Source organism: Arachis duranensis, chromosome 6 (genome assembly GCF_000817695.3).
Source record: "Arachis duranensis cultivar V14167 chromosome 6, aradu.V14167.gnm2.J7QH, whole genome shotgun sequence".
NCBI classification, from domain to species: Eukaryota; Viridiplantae; Streptophyta; class Magnoliopsida; order Fabales; family Fabaceae; genus Arachis; species Arachis duranensis.
Window position 1 is genome coordinate 14,229,776 of NC_029777.3, and position 26,800 is coordinate 14,256,575.

The window sequence follows — 26,800 nt, forward strand, 5'->3', positions numbered from 1 at the left end:
TGAATTATACTATGTGTATACCAAAGTCAGCCGCCAATATAAAATATATATTAAAAATAAATTAAAACACACATATATTTATACATAATATATTGTTAGTTGATTTTAGTATATAAATAATATTTTTGTATTTTTTTATGTAACTAGCATATTTTTTAACTAATTAACTATAATTTCACTGTACTCTTCCTTTCACACATAGCACATCGCATTATATATTCTGTGTAAAATGTGAATATTTCATTCTTTTAGTGTTTATATATGCAGGAATAAGCACATCAAAAGTACTAGAAATAATACCTGAAACTGGATATTATTATGTGTTGGGAGAAGGATCTTCATCACTCAGCAAATGCGATACGTATTGCCTGATTGGGATCATTAAATATTGTTGCGATTCTTACTCCCTGCCACGTAAGATGGCAAAATATGCATAGATCATGGAACAACTATGAAATATAATAAAGCACATCACTATGTTATTATGATGTGTGTATTATATTTTATTATGTGTCTGCTTAGCTTCAATAATCCATCTTCTATATATGTACCACCATGAATGCATGTACCTCCCAATTTCTATATTGTAATGTGCGTGCCACTTATAATTATTATGAATGTCACATGCTTGAATTTATCAATATCGATCGTATGCTAATTTCCTCCACAACTTCTATAGAATCATTTGCTTATGCAAATCATAACACTTATCCATCAATTAATTCCATTAAAAAAAAATTCCCTCACTTTTATAATTAAATGTGTACTATATAGATGAACTTTAACATAATTAAGGCCATTATGGATGATGAAGCTAAGGAAAGGTAAGGAACAAAATATAGAGATGGATATTGGTAGTGAAAATAAAAAAGAAAAAAATAAAGAAAGAAAGAAGAGGAATTATAGGTGAAAACTCATGTGAAGTTATTTTTATGTGAAGTTGTTAGTTTATACCATTAGATAATAATTTAGTCAAATATATTAAATTATCTAGTACTTTTTAATTAACAACTTTACAAAGACAACTGCATGTGAGTTTTCACCAAAATTAATAGTTGATGAGTTGATGAGTTCAGTTAGTTGTAACTACTTTCTTAACTAACTCACATTTTATCCATATCCAGTTACCGTGTATATATATATATATATTGTTAAGCAATTCTACAAAACCAGCACAATTTACTCTTTTTGACCAGTATTATTAAGAAAAAAAATTCTAAATACACTAATAAATATGTGTGCTAGCTAAAATTACTAGTTAATATAAATAAAAATTATTCTCCTAAATATTTTCTTTCTATATTGTTCTACTAGCTTTTCTTATAGCTTTAAATTTAATTAGGGACTTGAATAAACTGAATAAAACTAGAAGTAGGACTTATGAAGTAAAATAAAGGAAAGGTATGGCTACTATAAATCTTCCGTTTTAATTTTCTTCTTTAGGTTCTTAGTTCTAAACTCTCATATAAATAGACGACAAAAAATATGGATATCACAAGTTAGTGCCTTAGTGCCCTAACACGTATATATAAAATTACAAATACAATGATTTGTTTCCTTTAATTTTTCCATTTGCTTCTCTTGCTACAATCCTTTTCTTTTTCCTATTTGTATATATAGGGTTGTCTACACCCGAAATGAATTAGTCTGGAGAATTAATATGATTCAAATAAATTAATTAAGGATCATAAGATAAGATCCCTTTGAAGAAGATGATGAAATTTCACAAGAATAACGATTGAGATGAGAAGAAAGATTAGAGTGCAAGAAAGCGAGTCTTTGTAATACCATACATTATTTTTCATCTATCAATACATTGTACATATGATTATATATACAATACTCAATCCTACTAAAAATATAATCTTTCATTAAAAGATCAGAATAACAAAGACGATGAGAACAAGAATATATTGAAGATCAAATTACTTTACACCAAGGGTATGACGAGTCTTTTGTCCTACAACTCTTGTAAAATTTAACCAAACTACAAATCAACTTGGATTGATTTAGTAGCTAGTTCAAATAAATATTAAATCTTCGAATTTTATTTTATACATACAATAATTTATTTATTAATGACAAATTTTTAAATAAAATTTTGATTTATAATAAATTAATTTTTAGTTTGTTAATTAAGCTGAAAATACAATAAAAAAAAGAAAAAAAAAAACAAACCACCAATATTTTTCTATCTCTTCAAATTGATATATACGGTTGCATCTAGTTATATTAATTTTTGTAATTATTATTTAATATATTTTTTTTATGTTGGTCTTTATAGTTAATGTCAAAGTGATAAAACAAATTTGTTAGATAACTAATAAAGATCTAACTAACAATAAATCAATAAATATTATTTAATTGTATTTCATACTCATTAATTAGTGATTATTTAAATTTTATTTTATATAAAAAATAAAATTAATGATTATTAATTATAATTGTTTAAAGTTAGCTGATTAAAAGTTGTTTTCTCTATTTTTGGTGATGAAATCCGTACGTCTAGTTATATTAGGGACTACTTAATTAATGATGATTGATTCCATAGGCAGGTGATGGATTTTCTCTCATGCTCAACTAACAATCCTAACTACCAAATACAGAGAATATAATATAATCCCTCCACTACTATAAATAGAGCAGACATTCCCACAGTTTTTCTCATCTCACATATATACATTTGAATAGCCTGTGTTTATTAAAGATGAATAGCAAAGTGTTTGTGTTGATGCTGTGCTTGCTTTTCACCTACGCTGCGGCTACTAGTGCTAGTGATGCAACAAAAGTAGTGGAAATAATCCCTGCAACTGCAAGTGGATTGGGATCATCAGGATCAGAACTTGGCAAATGCGATACCTATTGCATTTTTTTCTTCGTTAAAGTTTGTTGCGATTCTTACTCCCTGCCACGTAAGATGGCAAGCTATGCATAGCTGCTCTATATCTATCTATCTATCTATCTATGCATCCATGAAATTATGAAATAAATAACTATAGAGTATATGTATACGTGCCTCTTATATATTGTTATCAATGTAACATGCTTCAATATCGTATTCTCATTTTCCTCTTTATGATTTACATGAACATCATACAAATTCATCGTATCAAGATTCAAATAGAATACGTGAATGAAAAATAAGGAATTATCAATCGTAAAAAATGATGCCAATATTATGCTAAATCATGGCCGTTGTTCATCGTCAAAAATACTATTCGTACATTAATATTAGCCACAAAAATTAATCACCAATGTATTTATACATAAATACATATGTGATTTAACTTATTTTTAACAACTATGTTCTGTGTATACCAAAATTAGTAACAAAAATTAGCTACAATATAAAATACATATTAGAATACAAAAATATACATGAAAAATAAATTAAATTATAAATATATTTTTGTACAAATAATATTTTTATATTTTTAACGTGTATTTATATTCCAACATATATTTTATACTAATAACTAACTTTAGTAGCTAATTTTAGTGTGCACGCACGTACCATAATCCATTGATCATTTATTAACATAATTTCTTTTCATGGTCCCAAATACACATTCAACTAATATAGTGTGAATGTGTGATAGTGTAGTACCAAGAAAAACAACACCCAAAAGTGATCAAAAGTACGACGTTGTCTTTTTGTTGGTCCTTTGATTTCTCTAGCTCTAACTGATTGTTCATAAGTAAGAGAAATCTAATTTCAATTTCTTTTCAACATGTACGTGTAGTACAATATAAGCAAGAGAAATTCATCACTCAAATTTATCTTTATTAAATGCTTATATATCAAATATACGCAAGAAAAATGTAATCTTATTTAACATATCTAGTATGATTTTTATCATGAAACAAGATCCATATATATGCAAAACTTCAACACCAACTCAAGTTTACTTAGATGTATAGAATTACACGTTAAAAGAACATGCATACAAAATAGTTCAACAAGGATTGAACTCGAGACTTATGTTATAAAAATTTTGATATTATGTCATGAAATTACTCTTTTCAAAACTTAAATTAATAAAAAAAGAACATATGAAATACTTGTATTTCTAACCATAGTAAATACAAATAAAATGCATTAAAGCTAAATAATCATTAGACTCCCACTACTAAATTAAAGACTTCATATAAAATTTCAAACTCTTCATATTTTATTTGTATATAAAGCGAGAAAAATATCAGTGAGAATGTCAAGTAACGATTTAATTATTATTGTTTTTGTAATTATATCATGTGTATGAGTTTTATTATATCTTAATTTAATTTAATGGTAATTAAAATGTTAAAAATATAATTATTGATATAATTTTTTTATTCGTTTAAATTTTAAAAAAAATTATGACATAATGTCAGAATTTATCTAATTTAATCTAATATTGTTTGATCATTCACCAAAAAATTTCTTACATGTAAAGATACTTTAAAAATATAACTATTTATATAATATTTTATATTAATTTAAATTTTTGAGAGACATGATTTTATGATATAAATTCTTATTTTTTCATTAAAAAAATTTAAAAGACAATAATATATATATATATATATAGTATGAAATAATAAAAAAGTATATATGGAGTCTCCCAAACTACCATGCAAGTTTCTCTCATGCTCAACTACCAATCCAAACTACCAAAGATAGATATACCAATGCACACATATATGTCTCCCTAGCTCTATTATATTGCTCCTATAAATAGAGCAGACATTCCCCAAGGTCTTCTCATCTTTCTCATCTCATACCTTTTACTATTTTAGCCTCTCTTTATATCAAATTAAAGATGAATTATACCATGAAAGCCTTTCTGTTCATGTGCTTATTTTTCACCTATGCTGTGGCTACTGATAATAAGCCATTTGAAGCTGGTGCAACTCAAGGTAATAATAATATAATATAATGAGAATTTCTTACATGCTGTAAAAATAAATGATAATTTTTTTTGTCTATTCTATATATATATATTCATATTGTGTTACATCAGTAATCATCTTAGAAGGAGAGAGGGGGTAAGTTAAGTAGATTTTTTATTTTTAAAAAATAAAAATGAGAGTCACATTGTTGATATATATTTCACAATATAAATAGAATAGAACAAAAAATTTTCATTTATTTTTACAGAAATTTTATAACATTGAAGTTAAATTCGTATAGAATATATATAATAAGAGCACCATTCAGTGTGACATATGTGAATATTTATTTTTCATAATGTATATGGAAGATGCAGGAAGCATAACAAAAGTGTTGGAATCAATCCCTAGTGGTGTAGCTTATTATGTGTTGGGGAAAGAAGAAGAGCTCGGCACATGCCATGAGTATTGCTGGTTAGGCCTCGTAATGTATTGTTGCGAATCTTACTCTCTTCCACGTAAGATCGCAAAATATGCATAGCTTTATACATCGATAATCTATGCATCGCGTGCACCAGCTTCTATATATATATAGGAGTTATGAAATAAAAGTATAGAGTATTTCTATACACCATGTTATGTGTACCTGTACGTCTTGATATCTTGTAATGTGCCACTTATTGTTATCAATGTCATGTATTTCAATTCCTAAATAAAATATAGGGTTTCAACCTGGCCCACCATTGCCTCTATGCTCTAGCTACATGGTTTTATTACTGAGTAATTATCCAAATAAGTCCAACAATTTTTGAAAAAAGACATTTTAATTTTTTAAAAAAATTAATATATAAATCAATTCTTAAAAGTTTACTCTAATAGCAAATCAGTTTTAATTTATTTTTTGATAGAATAATTATCTAAATCAATCTTTAAAGATTTTAAAAATAGACATTTTAATTCTAAAAAAATTAATAAACAAATTAATCTCTAATATTTTTCTCTGTTAGATATAACAATTTTCTGTCTAAAAAAATTATTAATATTATTATCGTTATTATTAATTGCATAATAATATTGTACTATAATTTTTTGTATTTTTTGGACAAAGTTAAAAATCTAATGAATAAATTTATTATTATTTTTGTCCAAAAATACAAAAAATATTAATAATATTAAGCAATTAACAATAATAATAATACACTCTTTTTCGTTAAAAACAAATAAGGTGAATAATGATACTTTGAAATTTAAATTAAAATATTTTTTTAATACAAACATGATTTTTAAAATACGACATCTTTTGATTATATTAAATACAAAATATCAAATGATTTCAACTTTAAATTTCTTTATAGGATAATCTCTAATAATTTTATTGATTATTATTATTATTATTATTTAGTGACTATATATATATTATAAATACATACATAAAAATCTATTGAATAAATTTATTATTATTTTATTTATTTTTTTAGACAGAAGACTGTTATGTCTAATAAAGAAGAGTAAAGTATTATTTTTGTTCCAACGTTTAGGATAAATCCTATTTGTGTCCTTAAGGTTTTAATCGTCCTATTTGTATCCCTAACGTTTGTAAAAGTGATTTAATGTTATCCTGTCGTCAATTACACATCATGAACGCTTTAGTTTGAGTTTTAAAAATCTCTTTTTGAAATTAGAATACAAATGTCTGGGATAGAATCGATGATTCACTCCAAAAAAATTGCTTATCAAAAGTTGAAACTAATTCCTATAACATTTACATAATTCACTTTTTTAGGGACATAATTGAATCTAAACACAAATAGTGGGTATAATATTAAAATCGAACACATCCAAATGAGACCTAATTGAGAATAAATACATCCAAATGAGAATAATTAAAAAATATAATATGATTTGTTAGTATAATTGATAGTAGGATAACATTGAATCACTTTTATAAACGTTAGAGATACAAATATGACAATTTAAATATTAGACACAAATAGGACTTACCCCAAATGTTGGGGACAAAAATAATACTTTACTCAATAGAGAAAAATGTTGGAGATTGATTTGTATACTAATTTTTCTTGGAGACTAAATGTCAATTTTTAATTTTTTTTTGGATTGATCTAAATAATTACTCTGTCAAAAAATAAACTGAGGACTGCCGGAGTAAAATCTTGAAAATTAATTTGTGTATTAATTTTTTGAGGATTAAAATGTCCGTTTTTAAAATCATCGAGACTGATTTGGGTAATTACTCTTTATTATTTATTAATTTTCTTCTAAAACATTAATGAATTGTTTTATTTTTCATGAAAAACACAACGCACACTAACATCAAAGTATATATATATATACAATCTAGTCAGTTTCCATTCAGTAAAATGTCTCCTTTCTCGTTCCATCTCCATCATGACTCATGAGTCCCTATTTATTTTTTCACTAGAAAAGTGGATATTCACATATATTCATAGATATTTAGTTTAATTTTTATTTAAAAAAAATTAACACATAATAAAATTCAATACAATTAAACTAAATATATATTCAACGTAATTAATATAGAGACACAAGATCTTCAATATGCAAATTAAAATAAAATGACATAAATTTGAATTCAATATATCTACAAATATTTTGATAGTCTCACCAAAACGGACAAAATCTTGATGTTTCACGATCTTAGGCACTTTTGGAGGTGCGATTTCTTAAAACAATATCAACATTTTTCAAGGAAACCTTTGAAGAGCTTTAATTTTTGTAGTAAAAACTGATCTAGCTAGATAGATATATATGTTTGCCATGACATTACTCGACTCTCTCAAGAAACGAACAATGGAGGAAAGCATTATAACGAATATAATAATACTAAAATATTCATAACAAAAACCACTTCTCTTTAAACAAAATTTATGATCACATGAGCAAAAAATAAAAAATAAAAAAGCCAACTCTTCATCTGTAGTGGAATTATTTTTATCAATTATCAACTCATAAAAAGCATTACTTCTGAGGGAAAAAATGATGGTACAAACTGACGAACACATCCCTATCTATACGAGGAGGAAAAGAATAATGAAGATAGACAAAATTGCTAATATACAACAGCTATCAAAACCTTAAAGCCCAAACAGAATCTTATAACCTAGATCTCTTGCCCCAACCAACAATGATGACTTTGGCAACCAAAAATGCACAGCTCCGCCAGCAGCACCTGGTTTAGCAGTCTTTTTTATCTTCAATAAAGTAGCAGTGGAATACTTAGCTTTGATTATTATAGTTACGTTGTTATCAGTTATCTGCGCCGCAACAAGACGGTGTTCTGGTGAGCCTTGATATCCCTTTGTATTCTGTCTGCATATAAGGGTAGGCTAATGATTCCATTGATCTCATTCAACAGCAACTCTTCGGTAATGTTATCCTTTATGCTTCGCATTACCTGTGCCATCAAATTAATTTTAAAAAGTAAACTTGTATTACATGTTCTTCACATTAACTAATTAAACCAAAACACAGGAGGATTAAGAGGAAATAAGAATAAACCTTTCTGTAGGTATTAATCTCATTCGGATTTGCTTTGTCAAATCTGATTCTCATACAGACCCAGTGACGCTCTGTGGCGTCCCAGTAGCACTCAATGATCTTCCCTGAATAGGAAGAAATATCTGATGCATCTGCAAATGGTTTAAGCAAAAAAGGGAAACAAATTATGGTTTGCTTTTGCAAATACCAATCTTAGATAAACTACTCAGATAACTGTATCAGAGTTTATAATTATGTTTTCCTAGACGGTATCAAATTATAGGCCAACAAACCTTTAAAAATAACTCTATTCCCTTCCATTAACTTCTTCCTTCCGCGTTCAAACAGATAAAGGAGGGGGCGATCACCTGCTCCAACCTGTAAAATAAGACGTCACAATATATTTGGATTGTAATGATGGGGACAATTTTTGGCAAAAATCAGTGCATCTTAACTTTACGAAAGGTATTTATACAACCTCACAGAGGAAGTCAACAGAGTTCATCTCGGGATATTTCCACTTCAAAAGACCTTCGTGTGTGCGAGGGACATATGGATCATCCCAACCCTGTAGAATCAAACATCAGTAAGAACAGAAAATTTGAGAAGAACAGCATCTACCCATCTTTATGAATTGATAGTATTTTGTTAGTTGGGCAATCTTCACTGATAAAAGGGTACACCTATATCTACATTACTCAGTAGCTAATAGTAATTTATATATTGAAGCAGGAAGAACTGAATAAAATGAACCGTGCATTGTTATAGCATCTATTCAATCAGAACCAATCTATGCTTGCAGGGTTTCAAACTTTTAGAGATAGTAATTATAACCTGGAACACCAGACCATCTGATTGATGCGAGAGTTGTGGAATAAATTTATGAAGGAGCTTTGAAACGGTAGAAAGTAACCAAAACCCCTTCCTCCTCACCTGAAACATAAGCACGACAATATAAAGTTGATCGCACTAGAAAATGCCCTTAAAGTAGAATAATAAGCATCACTATACATACGCTAAATGGCTCCAAGTCATATCTGTAATAAGGATTTGTACTCTTGGAAAGAGCCTCTCGTTCCATGTTACGAGGCTCAATTACTTCTTTCTCCAGCAATTTCCACCGTTCGTAGAATGGAAGCTGCAAGCGTTAACAAAAATGGTCAAGTCAAATTCTGCCAAGAAAATGCACAGAACTTATATGGGAACCAACCAGAGATCCAGGATATAAATTGTTTTATAAACATTCTTCCTATTTTTTCCTTTTCTGGCAGCAAATAATCATGCTCAGCCAGAAACTGAACATTGTTGATCAGCGTCCGACTGTATCACCGTTCTTGAATAAAACTTATTATATCACTATTTAGTTAATAAGATGCTGCTTCCATAATTATGCAACATTCTTTTCTGCATTTGTCTTGTGATGTCTATCTTGAACTAATTAAGGTTGCAAACTTTCACGCAAACCATGGCCCAAGAATCAGAACTAGTTACAAATTCAACAAGAAAGCTTACAGGAGCTCATTTTCATTGGGATTCTTAGGAGAATATACATAAATTCAGTGATAATACAAATACCCTATCTATAATATTTAATACGATCTATTTTGCGCCAACCACTACCAATAGACACTCAAAACCCCAAAATCAAACAAGAGTTAACTGGTATTTTCAATATTTCAGAATAGTAAAATGTATGGATGAACCAACCAAACTATAGGCACTACAATTGTCAACCAATAAATACCTCTGTCACTGAGACTTGATTAATTGCCATCAGATCATAAATGAGGTATCTTCTCTCTTGCTTATGCGTATGCGGATCCATGTCGATAATCATCTCCCCGTCAAGTAATGTATAGTGGTGATTCTTCTCAGGTGTACCCTTGAAATGGTTTCATTAAAAATGATTAAATAAAAGGAATGGATCTAAAAAATATGTATATCAAGATACTAACAGAAATAACAGCAAACAAAAATGCACATACCCCATTTGAGTATCTGCAAGGAAACCGCATGTTGATCTTTCGGAAGAGAAACTTTCTGTCGATCAGATAACATCCATCAAAAGTAATCAGCATCATGTAACGAGTTCCATCAGCTTTCCAAGTGGCATAGTAATACCGCTGTCTTAAGAGTTGTAGATTTTCACTGCAGAAAACAAGGTAACCTGATGTCGGTTGGCAAACAGAAGATAACAAACAAATTTATTAAAACTGTGTTCAACAGTGTTCCCTCCCTCCAACTCAACTGCACCATATGAATGTTTTCCAAATTTACTTAAAATATAAAATTGATCAAGGATTCACGTATACTAATAATAATAGTGATCCACATATTTTCATGATTATGATTACCCCTGAACTATAACTCAGTATAATAGAAATGAAAATCAATGATCAAATGTAGTTATATTAACCTGTTCAAAGAAACGGGGTGTGATCCAGGAAACTGCGGACGTCCTCTCCCCTGAAAAGAGATAACATCAAAGACAATTAGCCAAACATAATGCAATCAAATCATGATATAAAGTTATGTGTAAGACACTGACATTTCCAAATCACATAATTGTTTTAGCTGAACCTATTTTTTAATTTCCTCATAATTCAGGGATGCCAATCAAACTAAAGCAAAACCCATTAATTAAATAAGTATAGCATTCATATGAAATGATATTAAAATAGAGAAATATAGCAGCAGACATTAAGAAACTATTCTAAAGGAAACATTAAACTACAGATGCAAAATACAACGAAAGCCAATTCATGAACCGACCCCTGTGCCCAGTTTGAGCAGTTGATAACAAACTTCTTGCATTGTATGCAGCTGATATGAAGGAATGGAATCTCCCAAAATATCGTCATTAGTCAATGCTTCATTCCTCATGGTATTCTCCTAGAATAAAAAACCAAACGTAAGAAAAAGCCATATATACCTATAACTCCAAGCAAAAAGTTGAAGGTTTTTTCCCCAAAAGATTTCAACAAAGCAAACTAACTTAAGCAAGCATTCAAAACAAGATAAATAAAATGATATAAATTTGGGGAAGCAAAAGATTATAGTTATCAACTTAGCACAACCATTCAAACTTGTGGGAAGTTTACTTTCCAAGCATCTATCTATGGAATTCAACCTAAAGATGCACTACAAATAATAAAGTACAAGAAGGAGCATCTACTGATATACCTGCTGAGGAACATTTCCATGATTTTCTACAGCATGCACCTGCTGAGGAACATTTCCATAATTTTCTACAGCATCCTGCTGAGGCACATCTCTATAGTTGTCTACAGCTGGGACAGCAGCACCATCAAAATCTGTCTCACAAAGTCTTTTCCATTCTGGAGTCTGAGGACAAACAAGATCTTCAGGCTTCTTTTCACGATAAAACATATATAGGGCGTCAATGTAATCCTGCTTGTAAATTCCTGGGTAACGAGCCTGAGCAAATCTATTTATTGCCTGAGAGATACATACACACAAAAATATGCACAACACATCAATTATTGGAGTGAATCAGGTTTTTGAAACCAGCTTATAAACTTTCCTCAGATGTTTCTCACCTCAGTCACAGAAATGGATTCTGTGCGCACAAGAAAATGAACAATCATATAACCTGTACGGTTATGCCCATGTGTGCAATGTACTAGTATATATTTCTTTGTATTTGTTCTTCGGGAGCAAAAGTCCAGAACCTAAAAAGAATGTCTAACAGGTATAAATCATAAAACCTCAAGTGAGATATCAGGAACTGTTCACCATTCCTAGGCTACCAACAAGAGAATAATAGATTATCACACTCTGAGCAGTGATCAAAATACTGTATAAACGTAATGAGCATGAACATCACAGATAATACATATGCTACAAAATGGAAGCTACCTCGTCACAAAATTTTTTTACAGATTCATCATCAGGCACAGAATCTCTTCCCTTGCATCTTATCTGCCATAAGCAAAATAGAAGTTCAAAATTCCAAGTGCAACGAGCATTTATAAAACAGTTCCACAAAAGTTAATATACTACCTTAACATGACTAATCCCTTCTTTTGTCCAATCTGAAACTGGATAGTAACGGTTAGTATTTGTCAGATCAAGCACTAAACCAAGCTGCAAAATTACAGAGTAGACCATCATGAGGCTGGATTCAACAAAGGGACTGTAAAATAGAGAATACTCATAACATGTTATGTATGAAGCACAGTTTATTCAGAACAACATAAGATACTCTTAAATTGCTAAGCACTGCTATCTAATTCCCTCAACTGTTGATTCAGGAATTCAACAAATAATAAGTCTAGATAGCCCAAAATGATGGACCTTGTGCTTTTCCTATACTTACTTCTCTACCTAAAGCTCGTTGCTGAAGAATTGCTTGCTTGGGAGTATATTTCTGACCTAGGATGTTATCGTTGAAGGATTCACCGAGTGGGACCTTTGATGGTATTATGAATCCTAATTCTTGACCATGTGGTGGGCAGCCTAACCAACCTGCAATATAAGATCAACTTAAAAACTTCTAATTAACTAAATAAAAGAATATAACAATACAACCATGTTACTAGTGTGTTTGGTTCAGTTTCTTTAGTTATTTGGCTCTAGTAGAACAAGATCAATTCTTCCCTTTATTATCGATTCCGGAAAAGTAAAAAACTTATATTTTTGTCACAACAACTTTTAAGGCTCAAACATAAATCACTTTGCTTCAAAATCAATTCTAACTAAATACTGATAGAATTAATTCTACTCAGAAACACACTATAATCAAGGACACTAGAATATTATCTCAACATTTGAATCAGTATGTAAGGAATCACGTATCATGAAGTCAACAATGAAAAAGAGCTAACTTCAAAGTCGGGCATATATAACATTGAAACCACAAATAAAGATTCAAATAAAGAAAATATCTTCTTAGGCAAAGACAATGAGTATTTGAAAGCATGCAATCAACATCTCAAATATAACATTATTCAACATACACACAGTCATCTTCCATAGAATTCTGCTACATATAGGAAAAACAAATACACAACCTCTCAAAGCTAAAGGTTATTTGTAGCTTCATTTATTTGGAGGGATTGTTTAATTTGAAAAGTCAAATTCAAAACAGAAGCTTAAAGAAAAATGTAATGTAGCAATTCTTAAACTACGACGAGGTAAAGCACAATGCAACATCTCTGCAGCACGCAATATAGTCCTCAATATTTGATGATAAATCTCTGTAATGTGTTTAAATTTAAGAGAGGGTGAAGAAGAAGAACCTACCATGAGGAACCATGTTCCTATCGTAAGGTCTAGAGTTTGTATCGTACGGCCTCTGTTCTCTCCCCCAACGTTCCATTCCCGGGGGCTTCCTTTTCCAACCTCTTCGGCCCTCTTCACTATTCTGAAGCATAAAGAACTCACTATTAGAAGAAAAACAAACGAAGCATAGAAAGTTATGATAACAAAATGACAATTCATCAACAATCCAATGGTATACATAAGATTGCCAAGAGTAAAAAGGAGGTGACATTATAACAGGTGAAATATTTATGCTTAGCAATGAAAAAGTTCCACAAAAATTTACCACTTTGAAGTCCATTGATGAAAGTAAATAGCAAAAATCAACAAGCCAGAACAATTCCATTGACACATTAAAACAATTCTACTAAAAAAGAAAACTTATGTAAGCAAAAGCTATTGTGCGGTGAAGTTTTCATGCCGAAATGAAATTTGAATACCGTCATATATTAAATTGTGGAATGCCAGCTAAAGTCTGATGCATCTATGAAATTATAATCACAAAAACCGTGAAGAACACGCTGTGTTCGAATGCGGAGAAAGAATGAAATGGTTTTTAGTATAAAACAACAATTGACTTGGTTTTATTTCCGTTGATTGATTTCTCGTACTACTTACTACTCAAGATGCTTGTCAACCATGGAACTAGAATTGAGAAAGAGAATGAGGTCAAAAGTAAAAACGAAAAAGAAAAAACTTCAAAAATGAAAAGAGAAATAAAAGCAAATTGCGGTTTTGGAGAATGAAGAAGAATATTATAATATTATGTACCGCGTGGTAGCTCATAGGAGCTGAGGATTGATGAGAAGTGAGGAAGAATCGGAATTAGGGTTTTTGGTTGGGATTGGGGAGCAGTGAATCGATGTTTGAGAAGATGAGAGTTTGTTGCAGTTTTGAAGTTCGAAGATCTGCGGCTTTGCTTATGATTTAGGATATATCGGCGTCATCCCTCTTCGAGTAACCGACATTAACCCACTTTCCCTTTTTATTTTTATTCTTTTTATTAAATTTGCATAATATCTTCCTTTTATACGCTATCCATTTAAAATATTGAAAATTTATTTCTGCATAGACGAAAATAATTTTATACAAAATTAAATATATTACCAATTTTATTAATAGAAATGTTAAATATTAACAATTTATCATAAAGAATAAATAATTAAACATATGCCCCTCCCAATTTCTGAATTTTCAAATTTCATCTCTATTTAATATTTAATTTTTTTAATTATTTTGAGTCGTTCATATACAGCGATTGTCGTTTTGGAGCCCAAAACCACACTCGCCTCCTTTCAGCTTTCGTCTTCCTTCGGTCTCTGCCACTGCCACCACCATCACCATGAAGCTCGTTAGGTTTTTACTGTTTCTCTTTGTTTTCGTGCAATCTGAAGCTGGAAGCTCTCTGTGAATATTCGTGCAGGTTTCTCATGAAGTTGAACAACGAAACCGTTTCAATCGAGCTCAAGAACGGTACTATTGTCCACGGCACTATCACAGGTTCATCTTTTTTCTCCCAATGTAGTTCTTTGCCATTTTGGATTTTGTTGCTTCTTTTTGTTAAACCCTAGCTTGGTTTCATGATTCAACATTTCTGATTTAGCATTGCTGCTTTGTTAGTGCTTCATTCCATTTGCCAATTGCATATTGAAATGATGCTCATTGGTTTGGTTTCCCAACTGCTAAACCTAATGCAGTTCCTGAGTTCTAACTGGCATTACCAGAATTTTTGTGTTAGTTATTCCTTTATTGAAACTGGCAGCCATGTATGAATTAGGGTTTGTCAGTGGATATTGTCTCTTCCACTTGCATTCTGTATTCAATATCCAATTGATTCCATAGATGTCGTTCTCTCCAAGCAGGAGGCGGATTTTGTTGTTTATAATCTATTTCTTTTCAGTTTGAACTCTGAATTACACATTCTTCCTTAAGTGCTGGGTAGTTATGTTGTGATGTTATTTGTGATACCAGTACTAGCTCTGTCTCTTATTCATGGGCAATCTATCATCTCAGTAGGTTGGGAATTTTTTTCACTATTGGCCTAACATCTTTCAACTTATGATGTAACTAATATGTTTTGGAATCCCTATTTTGGTTTTCTCTGAAGTGGAGCAGAATAGAGGGTGATTTTTTGTTTCATGGAGTTGGTTGTATTTCCTCTAGTTCTTTGTATGCTTGACAGTTTTAAGCATATTTCAAATACTATCCCTTATGTCACATTGAAGTAGATCTTTGCATATAAACTTGCTATAGGCTAGGATTTAGTTTAAGCTACATAAGCATGAGACATCCAAGTTACAAATATTTAGATATTGTATTTTTTGTAGTGTTGAATTTTGGGGTGCCTGAAACATAGGTCTGAACACTATCATGCAATGTTTATAATTAGTGAGTGAACATCGTTTGTGAGAGTTGTAAGTCTACAATTGAGCAACACATTGCTAGTTTGCTACTTTCTTATTGTTCGAAAGTTGAACACTATCTAATTAAGCAATCATCACTTCACCTTTTATCTAGCAAATACATATTGGTCATGTCTTTCTATTTGATGTCTTTTAGCCTTTTTTCTGGGGGGATGGAGATGGAAAATACTTTGTTGTACTTGAACTGATCCTGGAAATTTGTTGCTATGCTACAGGTGTTGATATCAGTATGAATACACATTTGAAAACCGTTAAACTAACCCTGAAAGGGAAAAACCCAGTGACTCTGGATCATCTTAGTGTGAGAGGCAACAACATTCGTTATTACATCCTTCCAGACAGCTTGAATCTCGAGACTTTACTAGTTGAAGAGACTCCAAGAGTCAAGCCTAAGAAGCCAACTGCTGGTACTGTATATTCTTTTGTGGACACTGCCACATTTTTCCGAAGAAACTACTTGTGTTTAGGTTGCTTGCGTACTTGGGATTTCTGGTTCTCAAAGTTTTTATTTCATTTGCAGGGAAGCCGTTGGGGAGAGGAAGGGGAAGAGGACGCGGGCGTGGACGTGGTCGTGGCCGTTAAGTTTCATGTCGCAAGTTTTGTGGCATTGGTTGTATACCCTTTTGTAGGAAATTTTTTCTGGGCGATTTCAAAGACATCCAAGGAGTGTTATTATTCATTAGTCATGACTCTGTCAATGTTGCTATTTTCTTATCAGTTATTTCTAGTGTATAATTCCTTCCTGTAGGGTAATGCTGATTCCTCTCAACTGAAACATTCCTATATATGTAGCTTTGGGATAAGGTGAAGAAGTTAGAGGAATTAATGGGGATTCCCCTTGCCTCGTAGTCGTGGTGGTTGTGTTAATTTAAGACCTTATATACTTTGGACCTCAAACCTTACATTCTTTTAAGGGATTACCATGTGGATTAATCTTATGCCACATCAAATGAGGATACTTTCTGCATGTTAAGAAATGGATTACTTTAAAATGGTACAATCCTTAATGGCTAGAGTGGAAGCGACTTTGGTAGGAGCTAGCTATGATAATCTTCTAGTCTCAGAAGAGATATTAACGAACACTTTCTGGATAGCAAAAAGGACAAATAGGTTAGACCCAACTGAATCAATAGAGCTAAACTATGATAAATCATGGCTCGTTGAACGAATTAGGCTAGATTAGATAACTAGATCAAACCAAATTAGATTGAATCAAGTGACTAGATTAAACCAATTAGAATAATGATTGTGCAGGATTTACCTTTGACATTCAACATGATATGAAATTTATTTTATTGTTAAGCGAAGAAATGAAAGATTTCGTAAATTTGTATAAGAATTTGATAGTACATATAAATAAAAACATAGTACTCAAATTTCGAGACTTATTTGTTTCTATCTTATCATATCATCTACATTATTTGGATAGATTAATGGGATGTCCCGGCACCACAAATTAGTAAAGGGAGGATAAAAAAGACAAATAAGTTAACCATGGGTCAAAATGAATGAGTTAAGGGTATCAATGTTGTCGTATAGTGTAAGGAAGAATAGAGGAAAAGAACGAAGAAATGGGATGGGGAAATTGTGGCAGTGACTAATTTGAGACTAGAGACCAACCATCTCACACACGCAACCACCATAACAATCCCCCATCCCCCACACTCTTTGATACTACAAAAACACAAGGCACGTGGCACACTCAATCAAGAACAAGAACAAGAAGAAGATGGGAAAGGCGAAAGATGCGGTGGTTGTTGTTGGAGCCCTAGCGTTGGCGTGGGCCGCCATAGAGCTGGCCCTGAAGCCGTTCCTGAGCAAGGCCCGGTCCGACATAGACAAATCCGACCCGGCTCGAGACCCCGACGATGACGCCGTTCCTTCGGCCGAACCCAAACCCCTGGATCCCCCTGCTCCACCTGCACCTGACGCTTGAACCCAGGTGGTGTCTGCCTTATTTCCTTTTCCCTCTTTCGAATCTGTTATGTATTCTGGACAATCATCCAACTCTCTTTCTTCTTCTCTTTATTGGAACATTGGACTCACTAGGATGCAATGCAATTCCACCTTATTCCTATTGCTCTTTATTGAATTCTCTTATCTCATGTTCCAATCGCAGAATAATCGAATCAACTACTCAATCTTTTTTTGTCATCTTCTTAAATACGAAACCAATCATTGCCTTTATCATGAAAATCGTATTACTATTTGCTCCGATTACACAATCATTACAACAAACAGCAAGCAACTACGTTCATTTGTATCTCTTATTGTTAGAGATTTGGTTTAGATACACCAATTATCACTTTACATCTTGTTAAAGATTTTATTGAAGTCAAGTAATTCTACAATTTTATAACTCTATGTATATATTATATACTTTTTATTTAGTGGTTTTTTATATCAATGAATAAATTTGTTACTCTAACAATTAGTGGTACCATTCTACTGGGTTATAATTTAAATGACATAGTTTCTTTATATTTATGTAAAGGATTATATTAAATGTATATTAAAATTAATCGCTAAAATCAATTATTAATATAAAATATATGTTAAAATATAAATACATGTTAAAAATAAATTAAATTACATATATTTAATTTTAATGTACAAATAATATTTTTGTTACCTAAATATTGGAATTTGAATCGCACCGCTAATTTCAGAAAAAAAAAAAAAAAACAATAAAAGAAAAACAATTAGTGGTACCATGTACAGGTACACATGAATTAATCTAAAAGTACCTAGGCTGACATGAATAACAAACAAGTTAATTTGATAAGTGGAGTTGGACTTGGCCTCAGTAACGAAGGATAAACAACCAAAAAATTAGAAAGGTTAGTGAAAAATATAACTTTAGAAGCTAAAATATTTTGAAGCCGTTATCAACGAACTATAAAATATTTCTATGTAACTTTGACTAGGATCATCTGGTCATCCATGTTATCATATCATAATATGCATGCAAACATACATACATGTGAAGAGCAACAAAATCTCTTTGTGGGGAGAGGGGAGATTCCTAACCTTTAGATCTTCCATCACTGCTTGGCCACCTGGATTAGGAGTAATAGCAGATATCGTTTTCTTAACCTAATTTAGGTAACCTAAGGGAAACTATTTTAGTTTTAAACTTAACTACGGTGTTAATGTTATTCATCTAAAAAAAAATTTATATAGATATAGGAGTATTTTTCAAGAGACAATATCTACTTAAATTTATATGATATTAAAATCAGTCAATGATTAAATTTATCTTTAAAAAATTATTCCTTTTTTAAATTAATTTTTAAAATATTTTTTTTAATCAAACTCGTCTTTCAAAATTTTTTAAATTAGTCACGTTAATTTTTTTGTCAATTCTATAGTTGACTATCTTAAAATTTATTTATTATGTGATACATAAAGTAACATCATAATAGAAATATGTATAAATATAATATCCACAATTAATTGGCTTTAGAATTATTCACTTGTATAAATATCTGAGCAACAATACAACCAGGGACGAACATAAAGGGGGCGAGTGGCGGTCTTGGTCCCTAACTTTTTTTAATAGTAATAAGTTATTTATAATTTAAATTTTTTAAAAAAATTATTTAGTATTTAGTCTAGTATAAATAAAAGTCCAATTTAATTTAAATATTAATAATTTTTAATATCTAAAAAGTAAGTAACAATATTAAAGAAATCTGAAAAATATATTATTACTAATATTTTTTCTTTTTTTATTCATTTGGTATTAATTCTCTTTATTTCAACTGCTACAATCAAGAGATCTTTTTTAACTATGAATATTGTGAAAATAACTTAGAAACAAAATAAAAGATGAATTTCTTACTAGTTGTCTTTTAATTATATTAAAAAGAAAATTACTGAAAAATTTGACACAAATTCTATTATCGGTGAATTTTATGATACGAAGAATCGACCACTTCATTAGTAAAAAGTATACACATATTTTTTTTACTTTAAAATATATTCTCTATCGATATATTTTTGTAATACATTATACATCTTATATTATATAATTTTTTTACATAATTTTTAATATTATATGTGTTATTGACCCCCATAATATTATTTCTGGATCCGTTCCGAATACAACATAACCTCAATATAATTTTTTTCTCAACAATAACATAATAAGATACTAGTAAAAAGAGCAAAACTACAACAATAATGTATATTTTTATTTTCTATTAATAAGGAAGAAGTAAAGACTCTTAATCCAAGTCCATATTTCTTATAAATTTTACCTAAGAACTATATCATATTCGTCCAAAAAAAGAACTATATTATGCAAATCTTTATTTAGAGGCAAACATAAGTACCTAATGTCTAAGAATACAATTGATGGTGGACAGTTTGCATTTAGTTTGATACTTGTGTTCCAATTTTTAAAGGTTTCATATTTTTCAATGTTGGTCAATCTTTATTATTTTGTTTGATTTTAATTCAAGTTGCTTTTTTTATTTGATACTTCTTACTTAAGGTGATATTTCCCACTTGTAATAATAGAGTGTAAATTGATCAAAACCTTAAATTGGCAATTGCATTTACATATGTTTTGACTTGTCAAACATATCAATTTTTATAATCTTTTATAATCTTCTTGCTCTTACCAAAACATTAATGAATTCAATTTGTACTTTCTCTTGGACACTTACGTATGAGGTGTCATATAAAGCTTTTAAAAATTTGTAGCAATTTCTAATAATTTTAATTTTAGTTTACCAAATTATATCAAATCAGTCCAATTAGCTCATGAGATTGGGATTAGGGTTTAGTAAGTGAAAAATTATTTGATTTAATTTCATAAATTTATTATTTTAATAATTAATTGAGATTGTTAGTATATGTTGTAGTATCACTTAACATGCTACGTCAATAAATTTGATATCGTTAGCTATAAAATTGATGGAAACACTAGTGTAACTAACTTAAAATCAAAGATAAATTTAATTAAAAAAATCTTTTAATAACTAATTTAAAGAATATGTGATCTTTCGTAACGAATTTGATTATTTACTCTATTAATTTATTTTGCTGAATCTATAAATATAATAAAACAATCTTTTACTATATGCAAAAAAATCTTTCAAAAAATTCATTTATTAATATTTTGTGTAATGTAGACCAATGGCTTATTTTAGTTTCATTAATTAATACTTTTCCATCTTTCATGCAAATTCTCAAAAATTTTTTGGTGACTTAAAGAAAATAAACAACAACTAAGAAAGAAAAAATAAACAAGAAACTGCTTAAGAAAGGCAGTGCCACTAAATATTACTCTCAAATTCTTTTTAAGGCAACGGAAGCTGATACGGAAATAATAGATAAACATAAAGACAAGAATTCAAACTGAATAAAAAGATACATTAAAATTGAAATAGAAATAAAAAGGATAGATTGAAATTGAATATAAAGAGAATCACTCTACTTTTTATCCAATTTCTTGACGTAACAAGAAAGGGACTCCTCAACCTAACTTGCCAACGCCATAGTTTGGAAATTGAATCGAAGGGACTCCTCAATCTTCTACTCAATTCCCCAATGTAACAAGAGAGGGACTCCTCAACCTCAATTGTTCACACCATGATTTCATCACGAAACCAAAAAAGGGTTTTGAAACCTCTAAAAATTCTATTCTACGACTACAATAGCTAAGGAGGTATTTATAACCTCTTATTAGGTTAAAACAAAGAAAAACCCTAAAGCCCATAATCATAAGGCCCAATCTAGTAATTAAATAAACAAAATCAAAATACATTAAATTAAAATATTCTAAAAATATAAACTAATATCTTCTAAATAACACTTGAACTCTTCATATCACGAATATTTGAAGCACGTATCAGAAGCTCTACTTCGGGAGAAAGGGTCCTCATTGCAGTTTGTGCCATGATGTCTGCTACTGTATTTCCATTTCTCAAGATCAATCGGAGATCAACACGCCATTTCCAAGACATGAGATCTCGAATTTTTAACACCAAAGGATTAATAAACCCAAAGCAATCCTGTAAATTATTGATAATAGTAAAAGCTTCCACACAGTCTGTCTCACATATAATGTCTCTTTGTCCCGAGTCCCATGCTAAAAGAAAGCCTCTCCAAATATCAAACAACTCTCCTTGCAAAATGCTACGACTCTCAATTGTTCCAGACAGCCTCGTTGCCACCTTTCCTTCCAATCTCTGCTAACACAAGCAAAACCAACTCGACCATCATTGCCAGGATAGCTAGCATCACAATTAATCTTAAAGGTACCCACTGAGGGGGGAATCCAAGAGCCACTAATGGTGGAGTGGATAGACAGTCGTTGCAACTCAAAAATATTTTGGAGCTCCTTTTCCAAGGACAAAGCCATACCAATCACCTTGTCTGTGATCCAATGCTCGTGAGGATGAAAATTTTCGTTATTCCTCGAACGCCAAATCCATCAGAGACCAGAAAAGAATCTAAAGGGACATTGTGTGCTATTATGTAAGAACTAACTCATTAAATCCACTGGTTGATCGGAGATTCTTAAAGCTTGCCAAACTAGTTGGGCTTTTGGACAGTCCCAAATACAATGTAAAACTGATTCCTGACCTGAGAAACATCGTGGACAACTATCGTGTGCGAAATTCCCCTCCTAAAACAAAATGCAGCAGTAGGAAGAGCCTCCCGAAGACATGTCAGGCCAAAAATTTGTGCTTTTTCAGAACATGTTGACGCCAAAGCCAAAGCCAATTACCTCTATCCTCCCAACTAAATATCTTCTTACTGAGCCACAAATAACTACTACGAGCATCATAAACCTTTGAAGCCACACTAGTCCAACACCAACTGACCTCTGAACCAACTTGAACATCCGGGTTGTAAGAGTTCATGTTGCTTTGCAGAGATTGATTCAGAGGAGAATAGATATTCTCAAGATTTCACTGTTCAGATGACTAAAGGTCCAAGATCCTGATATCCGAATCAGAAATGTGAACATAATCCATCTCCTGACATAGTCGCCCCTCTCTTCTCCATTTAGAAAACCAAAAGTTCTATTTCAAATTCCCAATACACCAAATAAAACCTTCCTTCAGGATATCCCAAATTTGACATATACTCTTCCAAATATAAGATCCCCTTCCTTGAGACTGACTGAAACAATTATCCTTAGAAGAATGGTATTTCTCTGTTAACAGATGAACCCATAGCTTGTCAGGATGGTGAAAAAGTTATCAAACTAACTTTTCAAGAAGAGCAATATTAGCACAAAAAGGATCTCTAATTCCCAGACCTCCAAACTTCTTAGGGGTGACCAACACTTTTCAGTTAACTAAATTCAGGCCTCTACCATCAGCTTGACCCTTCCATAGAAAGTTTCGCGTCATAGATTCTATCTTATTAGTTATCCCTTTAAGGAAGAGAGATACTTGCATGCATTAAGTAGGAATAACAGTCACTACCAAGTTAAGCAAACAGAGTTTGCCCGCCTTATTAAGCAATCTCCCTTTTCCAGCTAGCTAGCCTTCCCTGAATCTTGTCCAAAATATCGTTGAAAGTTGTGCGTGTCACCCGAGAGTGATTAAGGTTCACTCCTAAATACTTGCACAAATTCTAGATGAATCTGATGGAGGACACTCCGGTGAAAATCTCTTTTCTTATCGCTGAAACATTCCAGTTTGAACTTGCTATTTTTCGGCTTTACAAAAAAGAAGCAAATCATCGGGCAAACATCAAATGAGAAATTTTTGGACCCCCTCTAGAAATCGCAACCGGCTTTCACAAGCCCCTATCAACTTGCTGGTTAATAGAACAGGACAATCTCTCCATACACAACACAAACAGATACGGTGATATAGGATCTCCTTGCCGAAGACCCCTGCTCGGAGTGAAGCTATTTAATCTATCCCCATTCCAGAGGATAGACAGTGAGGAAGCAGTGACATCACGCATAATCAGATTGATTGTCGGAGGAGGAAAGCCAAAACTCACAAGGGTTTGTTTCAGAAATATCTAATCCGCTCTATCGTACGCTTTCTCCAGATCAATCTTAAAGGGCAGGGTGCCTTTCTTTGACTTTGTCTTCTTCATGAAATGGAGAACCTCTTATACTACAATGATGTTGTCTGGGGTTTCTCTCCCTGGGATAAACCCTCCTTGAAGGGGCCCAACAATTTCTTTGGGATGGGGACGAAGTCTATTGACCAAGACCTTTGTTATAACTTTGTAAACCACATTACAGAGACTAATAGGTCAGAAATCCTTCATGGAAACCGGGTTTTCTACCTTCGAAATAAGAACCACAAGAGTTTCCATCATCCTTGGATCCATATCCAAACCAGAGAACGCATGACGAACCATAGTCCAAACATCAAAACCAAGAATCTCCCAGTATTCTTTAAAGAAAAAGCTTGAAACCCATTAGGGCTTGGCGCCTTAAAAGAATGCATACTAAAAACAGCCGACTTAACTTCTTCCAGAATAACTAGCACTGTGAGGCTACAATAGGCTTCATCATTTAGGGAAGGCAGCAACACATCACCAAGACAACCTAAGTCTACATCCTCCGACTGGCAAAATAGGCGTTTATAAAAGGATTCAACTTCCCTTCTAAAGACATTCGGGTCCGTTTCCCACACCCCATCTTAGAGAAAGAGACCATGAATCCTATTATGCTTTCTCCGCACAAGAGTCTGGACATGAAAGAACTTGGTATTTCTATCCCCGAATTTTACCCATTGCTCTCTGGATTTCTAAAACCATAGAAGTTTCTCCTGCACAAGCGTGCTATTAAATTCCTCAATCAGCTGTTGTTCTTTTTGCCGCATAGACAAATATTTTATTACTTCTAGTCGCTTCTGAAGGGAATTAATCTGTCTCTCTAATTTGCATTTACTAACAAAAATGTTGCCGAACACTTTAGAATTAAACTCCAAAGAATTCTTTTACACTTCTGAAAGCTTGCCATGTATCTCTCTGTAGCCAGTCTGCCATGATTGGTTCACAATATCTCTGTACCCTAGATGAGTTGCTCAAGCCGCAATAAACCGAAAAGGTCTATTCTTTTTCGGTTGGGGACGACCAGTACAGCGCACTAGGATAGGACAATGATCATATTGAAGCCTATTTAAAATTTCTGCGTAAGCCTCTGGAAAGAGAGATAACCATCCACTGTTGATACAAACCCGGTCAAATTTTTTTGCCACCTCAACACCATTTTTAACCTTTCTCTACCAAGAAAACCATCTTCTAATAGTCTTCAAGTCAAACAGATCACTATCCCCTAGAGAGGCAGCAAGCCGATCTGCATGGCAACTCGAGAAAAGACAACCCTTAGATTCATGAGAGAATAGTACTTTATTAAAATCACCAAGAACAATCCATGGCCCGCAGAAAGACGAAGACTGAGTAACAAGATAATCCCATAGCAGAACTCTAGTATTAAATTGCGGACTACCATAGATACCACTGCACCTCTAAATCACATTATTTACCTGAACCTCAACTGTAACACATTGATCGAAAGCATCAACCCATTTGCAGTGAACACCCTGCATTGTAGAAAGGAACCAGATACCCCTTTATGTCCTGACGCATCCACTATACCAATAGGGTGATAACCAAGTCTTTCCCAAAACAGTTTCAAGTGTTGAAATGGACAGTAAGTTTCAACCACAATAAAAATTACAGGTTTAAATTTCCTAACCAGCTCTTTCCAATTCACTCGGGCTAACTTATTAGAAGCACCCCTAATATTTCAAACTATTATATTTAAACTATCCATAATATAAAATATAAAACAAGGAAATCAAAGTGCTTCACTAACCTCAAACCGAGGCTTGCCCAGTGGAAGTGACTCCCGTGACCTTCATGTTTGTCGGATCTCCATGGAATATCTTCTTATTCTCCCCTGCCGATGCAGCAACAGCTGGCAACACGACTTTTTTCTCCAATGGAACCGCCACGGTAACACCTTCCTTCACGGCTACAAGAAGACATGACAATGCTTCCACCGTCATTCCTCTACTCTTCTCAATTGGCAAGCTCTGTAGGGACGTCGGCCTTGGTCGTTTCCGGAGAGAGGAGCCGCAAGGCACTGCGGTGTGTCAGGTTGAGGAGATCGACGTCTCACCAACACGGAAAGCATTGTGTCCAACCTTGACTCGTGACTCGACCCTGGCACGATAGGAGCTAGATCCATCCGTGTGAGAGAAGTGGATGGTGGGCCTAATTTCTCCACCCGAATCGGTTCTCGATTGAGTGCCTCTTTGGACCTTTGACGAACGAATTTCTTGCGTGGTCTAGAATTTCACAAATATATACTCGTTGAAAGTATAGCTTCTAAACCAACAAGGAATCATTTCATGCAAAAGTTTAGTTGTCACAAGTAACAAACCCCTAATAAAATTGATAACTAAAGTATTTAAACCTTGGATCGTCTCTCAAGGAATTACAGGGAAGTGTGCTTATAATTGGACATGAAAATGTATATTTTGGGGTTTTGTGAATAAGAGAACAAGAAAAAGTAAATGGTAATAAAAATCAAATGATAAAGAGGTCTTGGCAAGGTTGGTGGTCAAGGATCTCTATCCTTATCACTAACCACAACATGAGAATTGGCAAGGATCAATCCCATTAAATCATCCTCTAACTAGTAGTAAAGGAAAGTTAAATGAGCTAAATCAACCCAAGTCATAAGTCCTAGCTATCCACTAAATCAA

The 26,800-nt window shown here is 32.1% G+C and overlaps 3 protein-coding genes and 1 long non-coding RNA gene across 5 annotated transcripts; 3 read left to right on the forward strand and 1 right to left on the reverse strand.

Moving 5' to 3' along the window:
• The first annotated feature begins 4,746 nt into the window (after positions 1–4,746).
• On the forward strand, positions 4,747–5,620 carry LOC107492966 (uncharacterized). The gene is made up of 2 exons (XR_008010359.1): positions 4,747–4,899; positions 5,244–5,620. It is a non-coding gene; the product is annotated as an uncharacterized LOC107492966 (long non-coding RNA).
• Positions 5,621–7,746: 2,126 nt separating this feature from the next.
• Positions 7,747–14,632, reverse strand: LOC107492978 (uncharacterized). 2 transcript variants are annotated; one of them, XM_016114055.3, is made up of 17 exons: positions 14,443–14,632; positions 13,654–13,774; positions 12,728–12,876; positions 12,412–12,495; positions 12,268–12,330; positions 11,949–12,080; positions 11,611–11,847; positions 11,161–11,280; positions 10,805–10,854; positions 10,374–10,536; positions 10,133–10,270; positions 9,404–9,526; positions 9,223–9,321; positions 8,867–8,956; positions 8,682–8,766; positions 8,410–8,540; positions 7,747–8,305 (listed from the first exon to the last, which is right to left on the reverse strand). In XM_016114055.3, exons 1-17 carry the CDS (start codon positions 14,455–14,457, stop codon positions 8,162–8,164), a joined length of 1,944 nt encoding a protein of 647 aa, XP_015969541.1. In that variant the 5' UTR covers positions 14,458–14,632; the 3' UTR covers positions 7,747–8,161. The 2 variants fall into 2 exon arrangements, with proteins under 2 accessions (XP_015969541.1, XP_015969540.1); XM_016114054.3 differs by having other exon boundaries at positions 11,572–11,847.
• A 269-nt stretch (positions 14,633–14,901) lies between these two features.
• Positions 14,902–17,044, forward strand: LOC107492979 (small nuclear ribonucleoprotein SmD1a). Its single transcript, XM_016114056.3, has 4 exons — positions 14,902–15,027; positions 15,095–15,171; positions 16,310–16,501; positions 16,615–17,044. Exons 1-4 carry the CDS (start codon positions 15,014–15,016, stop codon positions 16,674–16,676), a joined length of 345 nt encoding a protein of 114 aa, XP_015969542.1. The 5' UTR covers positions 14,902–15,013; the 3' UTR covers positions 16,677–17,044.
• A 611-nt stretch (positions 17,045–17,655) lies between these two features.
• On the forward strand, positions 17,656–18,248 carry LOC107492980 (outer envelope membrane protein 7). The gene has a single exon (XM_016114057.3). It carries the CDS (start codon positions 17,824–17,826, stop codon positions 18,028–18,030), a length of 207 nt encoding a protein of 68 aa, XP_015969543.1. The 5' UTR covers positions 17,656–17,823; the 3' UTR covers positions 18,031–18,248.
• The last annotated feature ends 8,552 nt before the right edge of the window (positions 18,249–26,800 follow it).